The sequence below is a fragment of the Vombatus ursinus genome, unplaced genomic scaffold (assembly GCF_900497805.2).
Source record: "Vombatus ursinus unplaced genomic scaffold, bare-nosed wombat genome assembly UNPS02014848.1, whole genome shotgun sequence".
Classification (NCBI taxonomy): Eukaryota; Metazoa; Chordata; class Mammalia; order Diprotodontia; family Vombatidae; genus Vombatus; species Vombatus ursinus.
The window spans coordinates 9,655,477-9,678,777 of NW_020954626.1; the positions used below are offsets into that span (position 1 = coordinate 9,655,477).

General features: G+C 38.4%; 1 protein-coding gene across 1 annotated transcript in view; it reads right to left on the reverse strand.

Moving 5' to 3' along the window:
- Window positions 1-22,759, reverse strand: part of ALDH1A2 (aldehyde dehydrogenase 1 family member A2) — a 67,977-nt gene extending 45,218 nt beyond the window's left edge. Inside the window, exon 1 of the mRNA XM_027840805.1 lies at window positions 22,501-22,759. Coding sequence (XP_027696606.1) covers window positions 22,501-22,617 — 117 coding nt within the window. The 5' untranslated portion in view covers window positions 22,618-22,759. The remainder of the gene's footprint in view (window positions 1-22,500) is intronic.
- Between the last annotated feature and the right edge of the window lie 542 nt (window positions 22,760-23,301).

A 23,301-nucleotide genomic window follows, 5' to 3' on the forward strand; every position in this document is an offset into this window, starting at 1 on the left:
ACACACACACACACACACACACACACACACACACACACACACACACAACTCTAACAACTGTTTTTAGTTTCCTGTTTTGGCAGCATGTTGTAAGCCAAGACCAAATTTAACAGCCAAGAACTATTAGAGTAGTATTTTAAAACACATTATTGAATGAATATCTTTTTGCTTGATCCAAATAAAAAGAGGGCTGTTTTGGTTTGACATGCAGTTGAAAGGGACCCTAGAGATGGTCTATAGTCTATCTTTATTGATAACTGTAGTCCAGAGACTGGTCTCTGATTACATACTAGTTAATAGGAGAACCAAGGCTAGAATTCATGTCCTCCTGGTTTTCAGTCCAGGCTCTTCCCATAATTAGAATTCTTGCTGTTCTTTACCCAGAGATTAAACTTGGACCAGGAGAATAATCTTGACTTGGGGGTTCACCAGAAAACATGACTAATGCTCAGTGAATCTACTTCTCATTGTCTCCCCCTCCCCCCCAAGCTATGTAGCAGGAGGAATTTGGCCAGTCATTTTCTTTCCGTAGAGCAATCAATGCAGGTGACAACAATGTAACTTTTCATTTCCTTTCTTGAAGCCATGATGTGTTAGTGAAACAGTGGTGATTTACATTCCTAATGTGATATTGCTTAGTTATGGAGTCCCTTGGATATTTTTGCAGCCTCCCCAGGTGCAGAAGCAAGAATTCTGCCAGAGGACAGACAGCAGCCAGGCTGTTGTAATCCTTAGAGATGGAACTATTTTCTCTAGGACTTAATAAAGAATGGTTTTGTGCTTTTGTGACACCAGAAATATATTTCTAGTCCAGGAAGAGGATTTTAAAATCTATCCAAATCATAATGGCTTCCCACAGGAGGATGGTTCTGGATGAAGGGAGAAATGGATGGTAATTTCTAAACAGCTGATTTAGTAGCTGGTTACAGTTTCATTCTATCAAAGTGATCCCTTTTTCATATGTTGCTTTGACTTTAAAGTCTTGGGATAGGAAAGAAGGGAAGGAGAGGGGAAGGAAGACGTGGGGCATCCAGTGCCAAAGTCTTTTTTATGAAGCGGCCACAGCTGTTTGGCTCTGAGCATCTTCTCCTGGCTAACGGAATGAAGAAACATGTAATGGCACTTTGCTGGGGACACTCTACAGAGGCATCTGAAAAATCTGGCAGTGTAATTTCCTTTTGTAAATATTTCATAACTTCCCAGATTCTGGGCACCTGGGCCTGCTCAGGAAATGTCATATCCTTTCCTATCTCAGGAACTTAATTTCCTTTCCTCTGGAATGTTCTCAAGAGCCCTAATGACTATGCTAACTTAACAAGACTGTGGGAGTTAGTTTGCCAGTTTCCACTTCCTCTGCTTCCTAGCTGGGTGTCCTTGAGGAAGTCATAGAAACTCTCTGGGTCTCAGTTTCCTTCTCTGTAAAAGGAGAGGTTGGACCAAATGGCCCCAGAGGGCCCTTCCCACTCTAGCTCCATGATTTCATGATTCCCAAGCTTTGATAGAGGAGGAGCTGCTGGTCTTCACAGGGAAAGGCCTAGAATGTGAAGTGGATAGTTTAATACATGGTGGCTTAAGATAGACATTTTCAAAAATTACCGAAGTGGGCTTACTTTGAAAGCCAATCAAAACTGAAACAACTGACTGGCATATGCAAGCTTTGAACTTCATCAAAGCCTACCAGGATGAGGAGATAATATCTGGATCACTTTCCTTAATGCAAGAGTAAGGAACATGTGACAGTTAATAAAGGTCAGGTTTGGGTGATTTTCTGTCTATTGAATCTTTGACATGAATTTGCCAAGTTTTATTTCAATAATAAAATATATTTTTAAAGTGGGAAATCTTTTAAAGGATTTACCTGAAGACTTGCAGTGGATTGTGTTCAAAAAAGCTGAATCCTGTCAAGTTTTCCCCCAAATTGCTTTGTGGTCATTAGGAGATGACCAGGTGGCAAACCAGAAGTCAATATGATTTAATTGTGTTGAAAATTAACTATTTCCTTTTAAATCAAAGAAAGGAACAGAGTTATCAAAGAAGATGGCCATGAACCTAGTAATAAGCTAAACTATCCTTACGATTAGTCAAATGACTTCATTGTTCTTCCCACTAAAGAGGAATGCCCTTCATATCCCAAACAGGAACAACAACAATAACAAAATGATTTTATGACGCTCGTAAGGTTGATGCAGCACAAAATTGCTACTCACTCGGAAGCTTGCAATTCATAGTATGGTGGATGGAGAACTGGATTTAGATTTGGAAAACCTCACTCACTTATTACCCTTTCTAGACATCAATTTTCTCATCTATAAAATGAGGGGGTTGGACTCTAAGGTACCAATTGAACTCTAAATGCTATTATTCTAATATTATTAATTATGGTATTATTCTAGTGATAATATGGGCTTTTGTAAAGGGTAATAAAAACTATCTCCTATATGTTCCATGAAATTCAATTCAACAAATATTTATAAAGTGCCTTCTGTGGAGAAAGTCTCATGCTAGGTACTGGTAAAGATTTTTTTAAAAGTTAGATAAAAATACAGCATTTTATTTCAAAGAACTTATGGTCCTTGTTATTTCCATGTAAGCCTGTAGGCACATAAGGACTGTATTTCTGTGTATCCCTAATATCTAGCAGAGTGTGTTACACATAGTAGGTGCTTAATAAATGTTTGTTGAGTGAATGAAAGTGAAATGAAAGTACCCCTTGACCCAGAGATTCTGCTGCCAGGCCTATACCCAAAGTAAGTCATTGACCAAAAAAAAAAAAAAAGGTTCCATATACACCAATGTATTTGTAACAGCACTTTGGTGGAAGTGAAGAACTAGACGCTCACTGATTGGGAAATAACTAAACAAAGGGTGATGCATGGGATGTGACCAATGTGAGAATATGTATTGCTTGACCATCTTACCCTTTATGTCTCTTTTATGTACCTAGTTATTTACATATTGTGTCCCCCAGTAGAATCTAAATAAGCTCCTTGAAGTCAGGGGCTGTGTTTTGGCTTTTGTATCTTCAATATTTAGCTCATACAATGCCTGGCACATAGTAAGTGCTATAAATGCTCATCGACTGCCTAACTGACTGACGGAACACAGAGGAAACACGTTTAAAAGAGAGTAGGAGCAGCTGAAGAAGACAGTGAAGGTGACCTAAAATCTGAACCACGCTACTGGGGTCTCTAGGTCATAGTTTGGGGAAACAGTTCTGGCTCTACTACGGAAGTAACTGCAGCTAAGGCTTATTCAAACATCCCATTAGACCATCAGGCTCTGAAAGAGAGAGAGTGGTATGTGGGAAATCCAACTGCTTTTAGAAAGAAAAAAACTCAGGGAAAGGGTTTTGACTCCCTCCTGTCAGTCTTTTGAGAAAGTGGAATCTAACATGATTTCTTTTTGTCTTCTGCTCTGAAACAAATGTTCCTTTGCCTATCTTCTCTGGCTTTAATTAGTCCTGGGTCTTTCTAGGACCTGGGTCTATTCATTTGCAAATGGAGAGGCAACAGAAAGTTTAGGGGGTGGGGGAGCAAGGGGGAGACCAGAGGTGTTTATTTTCTAAGCCACAGGGGTCCCCATTTGAAAAAGCAACCAGCTTATCTCAATGTTTTTGTTTGTATGATTTCAAATTAGGAGGTTTGGGCAATTCCTTAAGGAGATTAGGGGAGTCTTTACAATGGGCCTGTAGCCTGCTTACTTCCCCAGCAAGGCTGGGACAAGACTCAATCTTTCTGTTTCATTTTTTGGCACAATTATTAGCAGCTATATTCCTTACTATAGAGGTTCAATGATTTTAAAGGGTCCTCTGGCCTTCATTTCTATCAAGCAATCAATTCCTTTTTAAATTAAAATCTCCTCTACATGTTTGTCACAGATAAAAATTTTTAAAAACAGGTCATATATCTCATGGGGAAAACTGGAATCCATCTGACTTAGTGTGCTTCAATTCATTCAGTGTGACCCCTAGAGATAATGACTTTAAGTCTTTTATCAGTTGACATAATGATTTCTGTGTTAAAGACAAAGAAACTGAGGCAATAAGAATTTAAATAATTAGCTGTGACACTAATTATAGGATAAGACAACTGATTATGGTGCTAAACCCCAGCTCTAACATTACACCAGTGGTTGTTAACCATTTTTGTGTCATGGACCCTTTTGGCATTCTGCTGAAGTCTATGAATCCCTCCTCAGAAAATTTTTAAATGCATAAAATACATAAGATCACAACAGAAAGCAATTATACTGACATACATTTGTCAAAATATTTTTAAAATATTGGGAACATATGATTTTCAACTATGCCAAAAATTATAGACAAATATTAGGTATATTTGTTGTTTCCTGATAACATGTAAGCTCCCTAAAGGCAGGAACAGTTTCATTTTTGTTTTTGTATACCAAGAGACTAGCACAATGTCTATGTCTATGGTTTATCCCTATGTCTAAACAATATTCCTTTTTACCTGTGGAGAGAGTTCTAATATCCAAGAAGGAAGGAGAACAGAATTTGGAGTCAGAAGACCAGAGTATGTATCGTGGCCTTGCAACTATCTGTGTGACACTGGGCAAGTCCCTCAAATTTTCTATGCTTGTTTGATCATCTGGAAAATGGAATTGGGTGAGACTGTTTTAAAAGCTCCTTCCAGATCTTATCATTTTAGGATCTTAAAAACAATGCAGAGGCAAGTTGCAGCCTCAGATCTTGAGTTAAATTAGGAAATAATGTCCTGATCACTCATTTATACTTTAGAATCACTTCTCATTTCTTATACAAAACAAATCAGCCAGAAACACCACAGTGCATGGCATATGATCAAGGCAGTCACTGACTTTGCCTTTGAAATTTAAAAAAAAAAATGTTTTCTCCACAGGGGGTTGAACATTTGTTTGGTGACTGTAAATGTAATACAAACTCAGCCATGAGTAGGGTGACCATCTCCAGGGTCAGTGTTGCTCTCAAGAAGCTGAGAAATAGTGAGGGATTAATGAAAACCATAATATGTAAGTAGATTGGGTTTTGCTTTGTTGCAGTTAGAAAATCAATTACCAGACAATACCAGACAGTTGACTTAAAGTTCATCCTCTTCATCTATACTTAAAAGTAAAATGTTTTCTTTCATTGCCATCTTCTTATCCTCAGCACCTAGCACAGTGCTTGGCACATAGTAGATGTGCAATAAATAGTAGTTGATTGATCTGCTTTTAAAGCTATAAGAACGTTCAGTATTTTTATTAGCAAAATGAAAGCATTTTCTCCTCACTGGAATTATTGCTGTAATAAAACCCTTCAAATTCCAGCTCTCCTGAATTTAATGAAATAATGAGCCTAATTGTATGTGACTAGTGAATTCAACCTTGTTACTCGGTGATAATACCTCAGATTTAGGAAGGGACTCTGCTTTGCAGGTCTTAAGGTACTCAGTAAACTGAAATACAGAGATAGACCAATGAACAGGGAAAAGGAAGAATTAGAAATAGAATCAACAGTATGAAAGTGACCCTCAGATATTTTGCCAAGTCCCAAGTCAAACAAAGTGTGAGATTCTTTTTTTTTTTTCTTTGCTTTTTATCTTACTGGTATAAACCTTCTGTTATAGGCCGTCCTGCTATGAAACAGGAACTGCTACTAGAATTCTTCTATGAGAAAAATCTGGTTATAACTACATGAGAAGCCTATATGAGAAACTCCTGGAATGTCAGCTTCATTTGCAGTGGCCCCATATGGCCTGATCACCCTCTCCGGCATGATAAATCACTGGTAGAATCCTTACCTTCCTACGTTTGATCTCTGCTCAGCAAGATGTGGTTTTGATGTGAAGAACTCCAGATCTCTTAGGTCAGAGACAAATAGCAGTGGCGCTGACCTGCAAAGTGCTAAAGCCAGTATTAGACCGGAGCAAATGCGCAGTCTTAAGCTTCTGGAAGGTTCCCTCACCATAGACTTTCTCTAGCCCATTAAAGTATTCATAAGCTTAGTCTAAGGCAGGAACTCCTTAAACAGTTTAGGGCAAAGTGGTAGCAAGCTTTCCTTCCCACAAACTCTCTCTATCAAGTGTAGATTTAAAGAGGAATTTTCTCAGCTTCCTTGTTCATTCATCTCCAGCCTTCAAAAAACACTGTCATTAGTTCTGAATCTTTAGAAAAGAGGCAAAATGTTACTTTACAATGAAACTTTGACAAAGCTTAAATCAGTCTTAGAAAATTTATTTTTCTAGTGGCATTATAGTTCAAATGAGAAAATGTACGGGAAATACTTTGCAGTATAAATGTTATATAAATGTGAGTTATTTTTATTATGGAAGACACATTGGATCATTGATTCGCTCAAATTTCAGGGCAATTTTGCAAATGTAAAAAACTAAATACACTATATGTGGAGGATTATAACATTTTGCCCATGTAAAAGTGCTATTAATCAATTAAGTATTTATTAAGCCCCTATTAATCCATCAATAAACATTTATTAAATAACTAATAATAACAGCTTAGCACTTACACAACTTTGCAAATACTATCTTATTTTATCTTTATAATACCCTTGATAGGTATATGCTATTATTATACCCAGGAAGTACAGTAAAAAGAGTGCCAGGCCTGGAGTCAGGAAGACTCATCTTCCTGAGTTCAAATCTGGCTTCAAACACTTACTAGCTGTGTGACCCTGGACAAGTCACTTAACCTTGTTTGCCTCAGTTTCCTCATCTGTAAAATGAGCTGGAGAAGGAAATGCCAAACCACTCCAGTATTTTTTGCCAAGAAAACTCTAAATGGGGTCACGAAGGGTTGGACATGGCTGAAAAATGACTCAACAACTCAACAATTATTATTCCCATTTTACATATGAGAAAACGGAGGCAGACAATGATAAATTTCTTTCCCACGGTCACATAGTTAATAAGTTTCTGAGGCAGGATTTGAACTTAGGTCTTCATGACACCAAGTCCAGCACTCTATCCACTGTGTCATCTATCTAATGGCCTTACCACACGCTCAGCATTGGGCTATTCTCTTGGCATACAAAGACAAAAATGAAATTGTCCCTGCCTTTAGGGGGCTTACATGTTATCAGTGGAAACAATAAATATACCTAGGATTTGTCTACAGTTGTCTATAATTATATGTAAAGGGATAGCTGAAAATGATATCTTCCCAAGTGGCTTCAAATAACAGGATAGCTTCATCTGATCTGCACTGGGAGACTGCCACTGATGACTTCCCTAACAAGCAAGAATATCTGCCCATGGTACTTATGTAAGGTTTCTTGGTAAGTATATGGAAACCTTTAGAGAATATATTTTTAAACAGAAGTTTTGATTATAGAAATCTGGTGCCAAGAAAGAATTCAACAAGATATATGAGATATCCCCTTCCCTGCTTCCTTCAGATTCCAAATCAGCAAGTTTTTTGGTTGGAAAGGAATAAGGGAGACATAGGAATTCGAAGCAAGAGGGGACCACATAGATCATATAGTCTAATTCTTCCTCCTTTCATTTGACAGATGAGGAAAGGGAGCCCAAAGAGGAATGATTTATCCAAGAGTGTACAGTTGGTTTGGTAGAGCTGGGACTACAACTAAGTCTTCCAGTCCCTGTGTCTTTGAAGGGATTCTTGTGGGGGGGGGGGGGGGGGGGGGCAGACAGCTAGATGCAGTGGAAAAGGAAGGAAAATAATTCCTTTTAAGGAAAATAATTCATTTGAAAAGTATGTACTAAGCACCTACTTACTGCATGCACAGCAGTGTTTTAGACTCCAGATGGGCCACAAACTTTAGATAAATATAGAAAATAAGGGTGGATCCTTCATCTTACAGCCCCTTGAGGGTGTAGGGATGCAATAACAATTTGTTTCCAACATACTTTATCCTTGAGATTATAGTCTTCTCTTATTTCTAAGGCTGGTCCTGACTCTACAAACAGTATGTTCAAAAAAAATAATTCTCTTGAAGTTGTATTATGCATTAAAAGTTCAGGAAAATAAATCCATATTTAACAAAATCAGGAAAAAGTCTTTCAAGTATTTGGATACGCAATAAACAGACACATTAGGAATATTCTGAAGGAAAAAATTAAAGGTCTCCATAAAAGTAGGATAAGGGGCTACAAAATTTGGGGCCAAGCAAAACACTACCACTATCAAAACTGCCTCCACTAATTTTTTAAAAGTTATCCCTTGTTCTTCATACTGAAGACTTGTACAAAAATAAGCTCTTCATATCTTTCTTGAGCAAGTCAATGAAGTCCACAAGTGTTTATTAAAAGCATAGCACTTGTTTCTCCCCCTGCCTTTTTTTTGCTCAAACAAACAGTGTAAATCAACAAAGGATGTGTGTGTGTGGATAGATATAGGCCTATCCCCAACACTGATTGCTCCTCTATAAGGCAGATCCTGGAATTCTCATACTCATCCTCTTTGTATCTTATGCTTCTCTCTCAAACGGTCTCTTTTTCTCTGCCGGAACTCCAAGTAATGACACCAGAATGTGGGCAAATCTTCTTAGTCTCCCTGCTGTTTACAAGACAGGATTTATGCTCAATGTGCTTCACACAATGGCACACACCACTAAATGGCTCAAACTACCACCCAGGCTTTAATCTGAGAAATTTTTCACTCAGACGGTGCAAATACCCATCAGCATGGAGAAGCATGGAAGAGCAATTATGGCCAACACATGTAGTCTTTTAAGAGTACACCAATAAATACCCATTTGTGAAGGTTAATTTAATGTAACCCAAGCTGTTATCTGGAATAGTGTATGTCGCCAATTCAATCCATTAAGTAATTACTAAATTCTCAAGAGGGCTCCCTGAAGTCAAATGTGGTTATTCCAGGTTCATTGCTTTTAGCCTCCCTAAGGAGCATTTTAGGCAAACAGCTGGAAGAGCTGATGGCCACAAAGGTTCCCAGGCTCAGCCTGCTCTGTGAAAACAGGTAAAGACTTTTGTCTAACCTAGAAATGAGATGTCAAAAGCTCATCTTAAGAGAGATGCATTGAGGCACAGGGAAATGGAAGAGGTAACAAACTGAGGAAAAGAGAGAAAATGTTTGTATTGGAGAAGTGAAAGGATAAAAGGTTGGAATAATGTGTTCTTTCTGAAGGTATAAAAGGAGAAAAATCTGGAAAATATGAGGTCAGAGATCTAGGGAAAGCAACTTCTGGCAGATTCATTAGAAAAGGAGAGAGTCTATTGTGAATTTCCTCCCAGGAAAATGTTAATTTTTACATACCACCACCACCTCCCAAAAGTAATTGAAAAGATATTAGAGGTTTCATATAGCCAAGAAATTCGGGTCATTCTTATCCCATTCAGTCATTTCTCTGACACAACCATTTCCACTGAGGGACATAGAAGATGGTAGATTTCCTAGTTAAGCCTCAATAAGAAGTCTGCTCAGAAAAGACAAGATGGAACCCACCCGCCCTTTCTATGTAATTTTAGATGAGTGTCTGTTTTGGAAACTGAATCTCTTGTATGAGTCTCCATACTGGAAAGGACTATAGGTAAAAGGAAATGTGGGGAGAAGATGAAGAGAAAAAAGTTTGTGTAAAATATGCCGGATTCCAACAGCTTCAGAAATCCCAACTTCTAAGTGAAATTGGACAGATGGCAGCTAAGTGGTATGGCGAATGGATGGAATCCTGGGCTTAGATTCAGGAAGAATTGAGTTCAAATCCTGCCTCAGGCATTTACTGGCTATTTCACTTTGAGCAAATCACTCAAATTTTTCCTCATCTCTAAAATGAGTGGGGTTAGATTTGATAACCTCCAATGTCCCTTCAGGTCCAAATCTCTGGTCCTATGATCCTACATGCAAAATTGCTACTTTAAATAATTATAACCAAGGTCAATAATTATAATAACTCACATTTGGATGTCACTAGAAGGTTTCCAATGGAGTTTTCCTCATAACATCCCTGAAGGTAGGTAGTACATGTATTATTATCCTCAGTTTTACAGATGAGGGAGCAAGGCACAGAGAAAAGAGTCCAGAATTAGGTTCAAATCCTGCCTAGGACACTTGCTACCCATGTATCTAGAACAAGGAACTAAATCTCTCCTGGCTTCAGTTTCCTCATCTATAAAATTTAGATGTTGGACCCTTTCAGCTCTCTATCTATGACCCTTTGGAAACTGTTACTCAGAGAAGAAAAGGTAACTTGCTTGAGGTCACAGCTAGAATAAGGGATATGTGGGGACTCAGATCTAGGTCTATTAAATGACACTTACCAGGGACCTCTAGTGGAAGGCACATGGGTTTTGGAGTCAGGGGACTGAGGCCAGTTCAGTTCAGTTATTTATTAAGAGCCTTCTATTTTCACAGCACAGGGCTGGGGATACATAGGCAAAAATGAAATCCTGATTGAATCTGGGTTGTTCTACTTCTGTGATCTACTGGGAACACATTTCATCACTTGGCCTCAGTTTCCTCCTCTGTAAAACAATTCTCTTGGACTAAATGATCTCTAACATCCTTCCAACACCAAGTCCTCAAGATTTACTATAAACTACATCAATCAACACACCTCACTCCAGAAGTAGGAGTGACGGATTAAAGCAAATTAAGAGGAAGCTAATTTGACAAATGTTGGTTTACTTAGCAAATATTTATTGTGCTAGTGAAAATAACCTATTAGTACAGATTATAACTAAAGTCACTTCAAAGGCCCCATTATGTTTTTTTTTTAAATGAACTATCACTTTTCTACAATTGTAGATTTCTCACCAGAGTCCTTTTTCTATTCAAAATATCTGTAATACTCCGCCTTCTCCAGTTCATCTTTCATGTTGTTGGTTAGTCCATTTGGGGTTTTCTTAGCAAACATACTGGAGTGTTTTGCCATTTACCTCTGCAGATCATTCTATAGATGAATAAACTGAGGCAAACAGGGTTAAGTGACTTGTGCAGGGTCACATAGCTAGTAAGTATCTGAGGCCCAGATTGGAACTTGGGAAGATAAATCTTCCTGACTGTAGTTTGGACACTGTGCCACCTAGCTTCATATAACTACCAAAATCATCTTTGTTTGGCATATATTTGAGTACGCAACTCCTCTGCTCAGAAATCTTCAGTGGCTCCCTATTGCCTTCCAAAAAAAGATCATACTCTTCTTTCTGATATTCAACAACCTCCATGTCCTCATGACACTCTAGGATCCCAGCCTTATTCATACTATTTCCCTCCAGGACCTCCATGTTTCAGCCAAACTAGATAATTCTTTGATCCCTCCGGTTACCCCTCACTGAGTCTACAAGCAAAGGCTATATGATGAGTTGTTGGAGATGTTTGTTGTTGAAGGAATTCCTGTTCTGATACAAGCTGACTCCTAAGGTCACTTACTACACTGATATTATACAGCTCAGTGATATGAAGTATATGCATGCCTGTGTGTTCTTACTCAGAAGACTTATTCCATCCCTCTCTTAACCTATTATTTAAAAACCAAATTAAATGTTACCTCCTCTAGGAAGCTCCCCATCCTCTCCAAGTTTTAGAAGGATTTCCCTCCTCATGCTTCACACGGCACTCAATTTGTAGATTTCCCACAGCAGGATGTACATAGTAGGCAATTAACACATTTGCAACATGCATTGCATTACCATGTAACAGTGGGCATTGTCCATTTACTTGCAAACATCACATAAAAACACAATAATGAACAGTCAAAATAGTCTGCTATAGTGGTAGTATCAAAATTTACCTGCAGAATATTCTAATCCAGAAAACACAATAGACCTATTAATAACACTACTAATATCTAAACGTTAAAGAGTGTGTGTGTGTGTGTGTGCATGTTCTCATTTGATCTTTTCTTAGTGCACAGTGATAAAGTGGTACAAACACTGAACCTTTAATTGGAATACCTGGGTTCAAGAACTGACTTTACTATTTACTATGACCTTGGGCAAGAATAATTTCATTTCTCTAAGTTTCAACTTACTATATAAAGGAGATTTGGATAAGGTGATTTAAATGGTCCCTTGCAACTTCAATGCAGGATGATAATGTGAAAGTGTATCCTTCTTGTTGTTCAGTCATTTTTTATTTTGTTTTTTTTAAGTCATGTCCTATTCTTCGTGACCCCATTTGGGGTTTTCTTGGCAAAGATACTGGAGTAGTTTGTCATTTCCTTCTCTAGCTCATTTTGCAGATGAGGAAACTGAGGTAAACAGGGGTAAGGGACTTTATCCAGGATCACACAGCTAGTAAGTATATGAGGCCAGATTTGAACTCAAGAAGATGAGTCTTCCTTACTCCAGAACTAACACTATATCCACTGTGCCACCCAGCTGCCCTGTGAACGTGTAGTACAATGGAAAAAAACTCTAGGCTTATGATCCAAAGACTTGCATTTAAGGATTGGCTCTGCCACTTAAGAGCTGAGTGACAGTAAGCAAGTCGTTCCTTTCTCCCCTCAGTTTTTTTATCCGTGAAATGAGCAGGTTTGATCAAATCGTCTCTGAGGTCCATTTAATTTTAAATCTATGAAGCTGGACACATAAAATTCAGAGAATACTTACAATTTTCAAGACTGGAGAGGAGAGGGGCAGCTAGGTGGTGCAGTGGATAGAGCATCAGCCCCAAAGTCAGGAGGACCTGAGTTCAAATACGGCCTCAAACTAAACACTTGACATTTACTAGCTGTGTGACCCTGGGCAAGTCACTTAACCCTAATTGCCTAAAGAAAAAAAAAAGAGTGGAGAGGAGAAACGTACAATTGAACTGATCGAAATCTGTCCATGGTATTCCTCATTGATGTGGGATGGGAGTGGGGGTGGGGAGAAGGGAAGGAAAAAGAGAAAAATGGAGCTCTCTCTTCTCCAGCATCTATTATCCTCAAAATGCATCCCATATAAGTATACTAGGGAAACAGTGGAACACGCATGGAGCACCTTTGAGGGCATCTCCCCTGCTGAGAGACTGGGGACCTGGCTTTTGGGAGAGCTGTGTCCTTCTGAAGCATTTCCATTACAAACCATCAGACCTTCCTGGAGGCCCGACCCTGAGAGGAGATGTTATCAGAGGTACTCTGCACATGTGCCAGATCTGTTACTCTATTAGTTATTAAATATATTTCCATTGAGTTCCTTTTCAGTGATGAGGGCAGGGAGGGAGCCCAGGAACAGTTATCATTCAAAAATAATAAATAATAAACAACATTTACATAGCAATTATTATGCGCCAGGCACTGTGCTAAGTACTTCACAATTATAATCTCATTTGATCCTCATGACAACCCTAGGAGGTAAGTGCTATTATTATCCCTATTTTACACTTGAGGAAAATGAAGCAAACAGAGGTTAAGTGACTTGCCCAGGGTCATAAAGCTAGTAAGTGTTTGAGGCCAGATTTGAATTCAGGTCCTTCTGACTTTAAGGTCGATGCTCTATCCACTGTGCTGCCTAGCTGCCTCAATTATCTGGACCAATTATCTGAAGACTAATGGTCACACAATCACAGCTTCAAAAACAAGAAATTTTGGGAGTTCATCTCTTGTTTTAAAGCTGAGGAAATTGGGGCCCCAAAGTCACATAGGTAGTAGCAGAGAAAGGATTTGAGTCCAGATGTCTAACTCCAAATCCAATACTATTTTCATGATACCAGACTGGTGGTGTGATGGAAAGAGTATTACTTTCTGACTCAATATCATGTGAATGCTCAGTAAGGAAATATCCCCAAAGATATTGAAAGTAGCATAAGAACTATTGATCTCTTCCTTGACTGTCCATCCAATCATTCTGAAAACTTCTTCCTTAGTTCAACTCTGAACATTTTACAGATGACAAAATGGAGAACAGGAGAGGTGATTTGCCCAAAGCCATGCAGGTAGCTAGTAACAAAGGCAGGACTAGAATGCAGTACTCTAGACTCCTACTTATTTTCTTTCCATTACCATCTACTGCCTCTATGAAACAGAAAAAACAGCATAGACAACCACTTCTGAAAGTAATATAACTGAAGCAAGGAAAGAGAACAGGGGATTCCCTAAATTGTTTTTTTTTTAAAAGGAGAATGTTGAATCACATAAAATTCATTTTTATCATATCCTAGAAAAATCAATAAATCTCCATGTCCAGCTCCAGGGAAAAGTTATTAAGAGCAAAGCAAGCCTGCATAGGGAGAAAAGAATAGTGAAGCTTTCCAATTATCTTTCAAACTAGAATTTCTTCATGGTTAATAGCCTTTCCAAATCATGTAAGCCAAGAGAGTCTGGTCAGCAGTGAAACCAACTCACAAGGGCTAGGGTTTTGAGAAGAAATACATCAAGAAACAAGTTAACATCTACCTGAACATAACCAAGAATTTGCCTCATTGGGCTTCCCGCCCCCCCCCCCCCATTTTTTAGAAATGAACAATAAGAATAGTTTATCAAGTGAAGATGTCAATTAATAAATGGCTATATAGTTTACTAAACAAGGCATCAAGGCCCAGCACATACAGATTCTAGATCCCCAATGGCACTAAATAGAATAGAAAACTCTCTGGTTCCATAGTAGAGACCTCTAGATTTAGGAGTTAGAAGATCCAAGGTGAAATTCTGGCTCTGGAACTTACTACCTTATAGCGACGGCTCAGTGGTGCAGAGAATGGAATGCCAGGCCTGGGAGTCAGGAAGGCCTGAGTTCAAATCTAACCACAGACACTGACTAGCTGTGTGAACATGGGCAAGTCACTTAACCTCTGTTTACCTCAGTTTCCTCATTTGTAAAATAGGGATAATAATAGCACCTACCTGGAAGGGTTGTTGTGAGGACCGAATGAGATAATTATAAAAAGCACTAGTGTCTGGTACATAGTAGGCACTAAATAAATGTTAGATGTTGTTGTTGTTCTTCTTATTACCTGTATCATTCCCCCATCAAGTCATTTCATCTCTCTGGACCTCAGTTTCCTCAACTGTAAAGTGAGGGCATTGACATCCAAGGTCCCTTCCAGTTCTAAATCTATGTCCCTATGACTGTGTCTGATCACTTTAAAACCTCATGAAGATGAGTTACCTATCTTCTCTTATTTTGAAGACTTAATAGGGAAAAAAAGCCACCTGAATATTTTTTTAAAGAAATGAACTAAGTGTAGTTCTACAAGGTCTTGAAGATGTCCATAACAGAGTGGCAGCCTAATTTACTAAACTAGATGTCTTGGTTCAAGAGAAATGCATTCTAGTTCCCTAATTCATTGTGTGACCTTGGGCAAGTCACTTAAATTGTGTGTCTCAATTCCCTTATCTATCACACGGCTATTATAATACCAGCCCTAGAGAGGCAGTGTGGGTGACCTAGTGACTGGAGGGCAAGCCTAAGTCTTGCCTCTGATACACACTGGCTATATGTCCATGGAGTAAGTCATGACTTCTCAGTGTCCCAGGAAATTCCCAAATGTTATAAATGGAGAAGGAGTTATAGATCCGTGAGGGGAACTTCCACAGTAGGACGAAACAATCAATCCAGCCAGGCCCCCTTTCCTGGTCCCATTCCCTACAAACAAGTCAAAAACCCTAATCCCTGCCCTACCAGCTTCACTGGGTTGGTGTGAAATTACTAAAAACAAAACAAGACAAAGACAAAAACCCAGAAATCAAAGTGATTTAAATTGTACAAATATATGTAACTAACATATAAATCTAAAATCATGTGAGTAATTTATCACTAAAACACTCATTCTAGGACTATAAGGTCCTGTAGGTGTGTAAATTTCTAGTAATCATTAAAGACACCTCCCATGATGGACTATTCCAGGATACTTGACCCTAGGAGTTTCTGCGCAGTTGCATCAAAAACAGGAGTATTAGTAAGTGTTAATTTTTAAAAGGAAAGCCCTAAATGCCAATACCTCAGCTCTAAGATAGATAAAACAGTTTATAATTTTTGCATATTGATATGTGACAAAGTGGATGTTTTGTCAGAAAATAAGGACTTCCTGAAACTTCAAAAGTTTTTATCTGTATATAGAGGCTGACCATAGATAGGATCATAGATCCAGACCTGAAAGAGATCTTAAAGTCATTTGACCAACTTCCTTGTTTTTTTTTTAGCTTATTAGAAGGTTATTTATTTCATTAGATATTTCCCGATTACATGTAAAAAAATTACATTTATTTTTAAAAATTTTGAGTTCCAAATTCTCTCCCAACCTCCCCATTTTACTGATGCAGAAACCAAGACTCAGATGAGGAAAGTCAATCTACTACTCTTTTTTTGGGCCCAATTTCAATCTCTCCGATTTTCATCCATATTGCATTTTGAACCATCATTCATCTAATAGGATTTCATACTCCTTGAAGACAAGTAAAATGTCTTAAATTTCTTATATTTCCCATCCAAGGCTGGACAAGGCATCCTTTTTTTTTTTTTTGACCCACCTTAACACAGTTCAGTGAGCACTATAGCTCAATATAAAACTCGTTGAATTGAAATAAAAGAAATCACTCTTTATTGTAACACTCCTAGTAAAATGTCTACAGGAAAATTCCACCTGTAGTTTAAATATTTCAAAGTCCCAGGTTAAACCCAGGGGCTACATTCATGTATGCTGAACATACTGGTATGCTGACATTTATATAGACTTTAAAGGTTTACAGAGCACTTAACATGCAGGATCTCATTTGATCCTCACGGCCACCCTGTGTGGTAGGTCCTAAAGGTAAATTCAGATGTCTACTAGCAAAGACCAAACAAGAGTCCTGCTAAGTTACTTTTAGATCTTTAGATCAAGCCCTTAGAATAAGTTTTTCCTCTTTCCTCTTCCTCTTTTTTCTTCCTCTTCCCTCCCTCTTCAAATGGCTTCCACTTTTATCTTTTTTCTCTTTCCTCTTCAATTCAGTTCAACAAAATACTTATGAAGCTCATTACACTAGCACAAGATAAAAAGCAATCCAGGGCCTTCCCTCAAGGAGGATCTGACCACTATATACAAACAAAGACTCAAGGCAGAATGTGACAAAGGGGTGAAGAAAATAACCAGACAAAGTGATGAATGATATAAGAACTTTTGAAGAGGGGAAGATCACTTTTAGCAGGGAGAAACAGGGAAGACTTCATAGAGGAGGTGCCACCTGAACTAGGCCTGATAGAAAAAGACAGATTTTAAGAGGTGAGATATGGAAAAAGTGCATTTGAGGCAAGGTAATGGCCTGTGAAAAATGTGTGGAGGTGGGAAGGTGCAAGTATGGCCAGGGAACAGATGTTATAATATAACATAACATAACATACTATAATATAATATGATGTAATACAATGTAATGGAATGTAATACAATATAATATGATAATTACATGTATCATATATATGATACATGATGTGATATTATCTAATATAACACAACCTAAAATAGCATAACATATACCATAACATAATATGATATAATATGATGTGATATGATATAGTGGAGGGCCTTAAAATGTTAGACAAAGGAGTTTATACTTTTTTTCCTCAAGGCCATAGGAAACCACTTAGGGTTTCTGGTCAAGGAATGGAATGGTCAGACACACCCATTGAACCTGATGCTGGAATTCAATGCAATTCAACAAAGTTTCCACTGTTTATAGACAATGGTCCCTATGATGGTGAATGGCAATAAAAGTATTTCACATAACTCAACAGGGATTCTTTCCTCAATTCCCTGCACTTATTTTTTTAAGGATTAATTATTTTATTGAGCTTTAAACTGTTCCATCAGCATCTCTAAGAAAGATGCACAACAATTCAAATAATTTCTCTAGACTGTCAACAAATGTAGCATTAATCTTGGCTTGTTAGGCCTTTTTAGGAGGTCCTAATTAATCTAGATAATACAACAGCAATTTAAACTTATCACATGTATGCTTTAAACAACACGTGTTGGAACAATTTAAACCACATGTTGATACAAATAGGTTCTGAGTTCATGTGTTCTCAGGAGAAAAGTGATATGTATAGATAGGTCATTAGCCTAATGAGGAAAGCTATTGATGCCCAGCCCTGAGCACAATGAAAGAGAAAGTATAAGGAGGAGGAGGACAAGTGTCCCCAAAAGCACCTACTGGAATCTAGAAGAAATTGTTTTAGTGGCACTAATTAATCAAGGAAGCACCAATCAATGATAATTCAGTATTAATTCACCTATAAGAGGCATTCTTAACATGGGATCCACAGACTCCAGAGGGGTCGATGGATAGATTATAGGAGGGCTGTGAATTTGGATGGGAAAAAAAAAACTGTAGATCTTTTTTTTCACTAATCTGTAACTGAAACTTAGCATTTTTTTCTATTATAAATGGGGGAAAAAACAACATATTCTGAGAAAGCAATCCATAGGCTTCACCAGACTATCAAAGAGGTATATGACACAAAAAGGTTAAGAACCCACATCTCTAGCAATTAGCGCTCAATCTTTTTCTTTTTAGTCCCCATATCCCTTAATTATCAGTAAACCTTCCATTACCCCCTATTCATTATGAAAGGAAATAAATTCTACAGTTTACCGGATATACACACACAAATGAAATAAAATGAAGAAATTAATTTTATAAAGAAAACTTTATTTGGTATATAACTTTTTTTTTCATCTAACACCGTTACTTTTGAAATATTTCAATAGGATAATATAATGATTTATCAAATATTTCTCATGCCCTCTTGAATGGCTTCTGATAATTCCAAAGGTGGGGGGAGGGCGATATGTGTACTCCAGGTTAGGTACCACTGCCTTATCACAAGCTTAGCCATACAACATGCTATAATCAAGCCAATTAAATACAGGATTTTATTATTAGTGATGACATGCACTGTGTAGTACAAAAGAATATGGATTTGAATTCAGAGGGCCTGGGTTCAAAGCCCCACTCTGCCACATACCAGCTGTCTGATGCTGGGTAAGTGACAACTTCTCTGGATGACAATTTTTTCATCTGCAAAATGAGAACGTTGTGTTAGAAAATTTCTAAGGTCCCTGAGTTTAGCAAGCTTTAGTTAAAGTTGACTAAAACTCCATACTAACTGCTGAGATGTCCCTGTGGGAAACTCATAACTTTTCCCTTCAAGCTGGTTCCATTCTACTACTACTACTGCTACTGCTACTACTACTACTACTACTACTACTACTACTACTACTACTACTACTACTACTACTACTACTACTACTATTACTACTACTACTACCACTACTACTACTACTACTACTACTCCTACTCCTCCTCCTCCTCCTCCTCCTACTACTGCATCTGGGGTCCTTCTCCCTTTTCTAGTAGCTCCTCTCTCTTCTGTGCAGCCCCCTCTGTTTAGAATCATTCATTACACACACACACACACACACACATCTCAAATGGCATCAACCCAAACCCTTAAATCCTAAGTAACTACATTACGGAACTAAGAATAGACATTAAGTAAGAATAGATATCCCCTTCAAAAAGGGGTAATACCATTGGACATCATTCTTACTAGAGATAATGGAACTTTCAGTAACATCCTCTGATTTGAGTTTTAGTTTTCACCTCCTTAAGATCAATGAAAAGCTGTAGAGATTTTCTCTTCAGCAACTTGAGTAATGATGAGTTTGATTTGGGGGCAAAATCACTGAACCTTGGCTCTCTTAAGTATCCCAAAGCCGGAATCTGTCCATTGAGATAGAGATTAAATGATAGACAGATAGACAGACAGATAGATAGATAGATAGATGACAAATATGAGAGAGAAAAAAGAGGGAGAGAGGGAGAGAGAGAGAGAGGGAGAGAGAGAGAGGGAGAGAGAGAGAAAGAGAAATTCTTAGCTCTTTCCTAAACTAACAGAATTGCCTTAGCCAAGTTATCTTAACTCTCCTGGATAAGTGTTTAAGTAAAAGGCTCTTAACAAGTGAAGAAATCAAAATTTTATTTTAGAAAGAAAAATGCCGTTTGATAAATGAAAATAACTCTAAATGTATACTGAAATTTCCAGCTTTCCTAATCTAAACATTTGTTTGCATCCAGTGACATATGACAGTCCCAAAGGGTAGAGAAAATTACAGGCAATATCATTCCGAAAAGACCCATCAACTCGAGATAGCAAAATGGTTCTTTGAGGCACTTTTTCCTTTCATATCACATATTGTCTCAAGATAATACAGATCTAAGGCCTGTTTTATATGTGTTATCTAATGAACCCTAAAAATATGATACTTTAAATTTGTACCTTTATCTTAGAGGCTTCTAAAAAGGTGATCATTTTCCTAATTATCCATTTTACATTGGATCATTTTTGAAACCAATATTTGCAAATTGATTATGTTTATTTATTTTAGAATTCAGGACATCACTGGAATGGCTATTTTTTCTGTTCCTTGTTTTACCCTGGGGTGAGTAACTGCAATGCTAAATTATCAGGAAAGAAAAAAAGCAAGTTTCCCTGTGGCTGGTGCTCAGGATTTTAAGAAGTGCCTTGCCCTATTGCTTTGGAATATATGCAAGCTTAGGCGTCCAGGCTAAATAGCAGAGGAGTAAAGCTGCTGAGAATGTTCACAGATATCTGATTTTACAAGTTTGGGGGAAAGTGCTTTCCTTTGGATTAGGGTTAGTGTTTATGGGGGCTGTTTGTCACACAAGAAATGAAGTGCCTCCTCCCCACAAATTAAAGAATCAGGTTGCAATCCATTCTTTTATTTCTAATTGTTTTTCTTTGTAATAAGTGGGAAAGTGGATACCAGATAAAAGTCTTCTCCAGCCAAGACTTCACATTAAAGGCTCCAATTAGCTATAAATCAGTTGTCTTTCCTACAGAAGCGGCCAGGGGAGAGGAAAAGGGAGGAGGGGAGGAGTCCAGCTGAACAAGAGAACCCAAGGAGCCTCAAAATTAAAACCTGAGACAAATACCTGCTCTAGCCCTAACTTTAGCTCTCTGAGGAGGCTATACAGAAAACATGGCCAAAAGTAGAGCAGTAAAGGCAAACCCCAAAAGGCCGTGAGAGATTTTTTTTTAAATGTGCCAGTAAAGCCATCGTTATTTTTCTCTAGTCCATAGCCAATGAAAATTATTAGATCTTAGTTCTTATTTTTAATTAAAATGTTGTTTTAATATTGAGGAAGCCAGGGACCTGCTATTCATTGCAGCTTTTCTATTTGGAAATCTTTCTCCCTCCCCTTCCAGCCTCCCCTGCCTTGTTCCCTATTTGCAAAATTTGAGAAAAGTTTGGCACAATTGTTATGCAAAGAAGGTTAAATAGCTGTAACCATTAATAACCTTTCATTCTACCCCTCTTCCCTGATTTGTCACACCCCCATAAACCTAACAGGTAGAAGAAATCCATTTGTCATTCATAATATGAATTATCCTCATTTAGTTCCTAAAACTCAATATAAGTGAAAGCACTTCTAATGTGAGGCTTCAATTCAGTACCTTTTATTTAGCATAAACTGTAATGTGGAATATAACAACTGATTTTCATACTAAACAGAACTTCACCTTCAAAAGCTTGCCAGAAAACACCTTTCAGTGCTGGTCTCTTAAAAAAAATTAAAAGGTGAACCTTTTTTTTTTCTTTTAAAGAAGAAAACCATTAAACAAAATAGACAAATGAAGGAAGACGAGAGTATTTTAAAAACCAACTACAAGAAATCTGTCATAGTATTTCTTCCTTCTATTTTATTTTTTTTAATGCCAGTTACAAATCTCCCAGGAAGTATGGTTTAATTTTTAGCTAACAATTTTCGATGGAGAAAAAAGGAATAAAGAAATCTAAAGACGATTGATAGTTAAAAGAAGAAAGTGTATTCTTTTTTTTTTTTTTACAGTAACAATTAAAAACCCTTCTAGATTCTAGGTTATAAAAAACTTGAACTCCAAAGTGAACCTGCTAACATACACTTAAATGTTTAGTTTCTAAGGTTCCTAGAAGAAAAGTCACTCTGCAAAATTGAGATGAAATGCTGGTGGGTATCAGGGCTACGTTATAATATTATTAGTTTTCTTGCAATTCTTGAAAAAAAGCACTAATATTTTCCGTCTTCACAATTTTCTACCGGAAAAAAAGGCACCAGCAACAATGTCAATTCAAGGGCAAAATTAGTCCAGAGATTTCGTCCAACGTAAAACAAATTAGCAGAAAGGAGCGCTCTTGGAACACTTAAAACGGTGAAAAACCAAGAAGCCCCATGGGGCAAAGACATTAAGCTGGGAAAGAAGACCCTCTCCTTTGGCCGCTGAAAAGTTGAAGTTGTTCATATAACTTTCTCTGAGCAGTGAGTAGCAAGAGAAATAAATGTCTGAGGGTCACCCTAGACCAGCAGAAAGCAGAAAAGGGTTGAGGATAGTCTACCCTGAAGCCACCAGTTTGGAGCTTTCCAAGACCTTTGCGGATCTGCTTAAGCGTTCTTGTGGTGCAAAGCTGTTTCTTTGGGATTTCAGTCGCAGGATCTGGGAAGGTCAGACTAGAACGGATCTCTAGCCTCCTTCAGCTCATTGTCCCCCACCCCCATTAATCAATTTTTAAAACAAACCCTCCTCTAGAAAGGAACCCCTGTGGAAGAGGACAATGGTGTCTACTTACCTTGGTATATTTGATCTCAAGGTTGAGTGTGGGCGAAGGTAAAAGGTGCAGAGATGCCATCAGGGCGGTGGGGTCTGCCTTCACCTCTCCAGGCATCTCAATTTTACTAGAAGTCATGGTCTTAAGGTTTCCTAGCACACACCCCTTTTTCCTTGCCTTGGAGTTTCTCTAGCTCTCATATATAGAGAGAAGCAAGTGTGTATATGTGTATATATATGCATATATCTAATATATATGTCCCGGGGATCAGTGTGGAAGATTTAGCTCTCGCTCTGTATATAGGCAGGTGTCAAGCTGGGTCTCTTCTTATTGGACATGAGGGCAGAGGCAAGGGGGGCTGGTCCATCCTACCTAGGACGATAGAATTAAAATCCTCTATTTACATAAACCACTCAGCTCCGATCAGGGAGAAAGGCTTAAGTCAATCAGCACGCAACAGGTCACGGGCGCTCGCTTGGTCAAGTCCACCCCGCCCCTCCTCCACCACCAGTATACCCCCTCCCCGCGTCCCTCACGCCCTGCATCCCTCTCTTCTCCCAGTGACCACTCCCCAAGTCCTAAGTACCCCCTCCCCGAATCCCCAGCCCCCAATCCTGCCTGGAAGGTGGGGAGGATGGGGAGAGTGGGGAGAAGAGGAGCTAAACACAGGGGTCCTAGGTATGAGGGAGGAAGGAAGGCGGGATAGGGGCGGGCAGAGTGGAGAGAGGTTTATTCCCTCATTCTTTAAGCAGAATTAGCACCTCGGGACTAGGCGCACCTGGGAAGATATCTTAGCGGGGTGCCTAAGCAGGGACCTGGGTC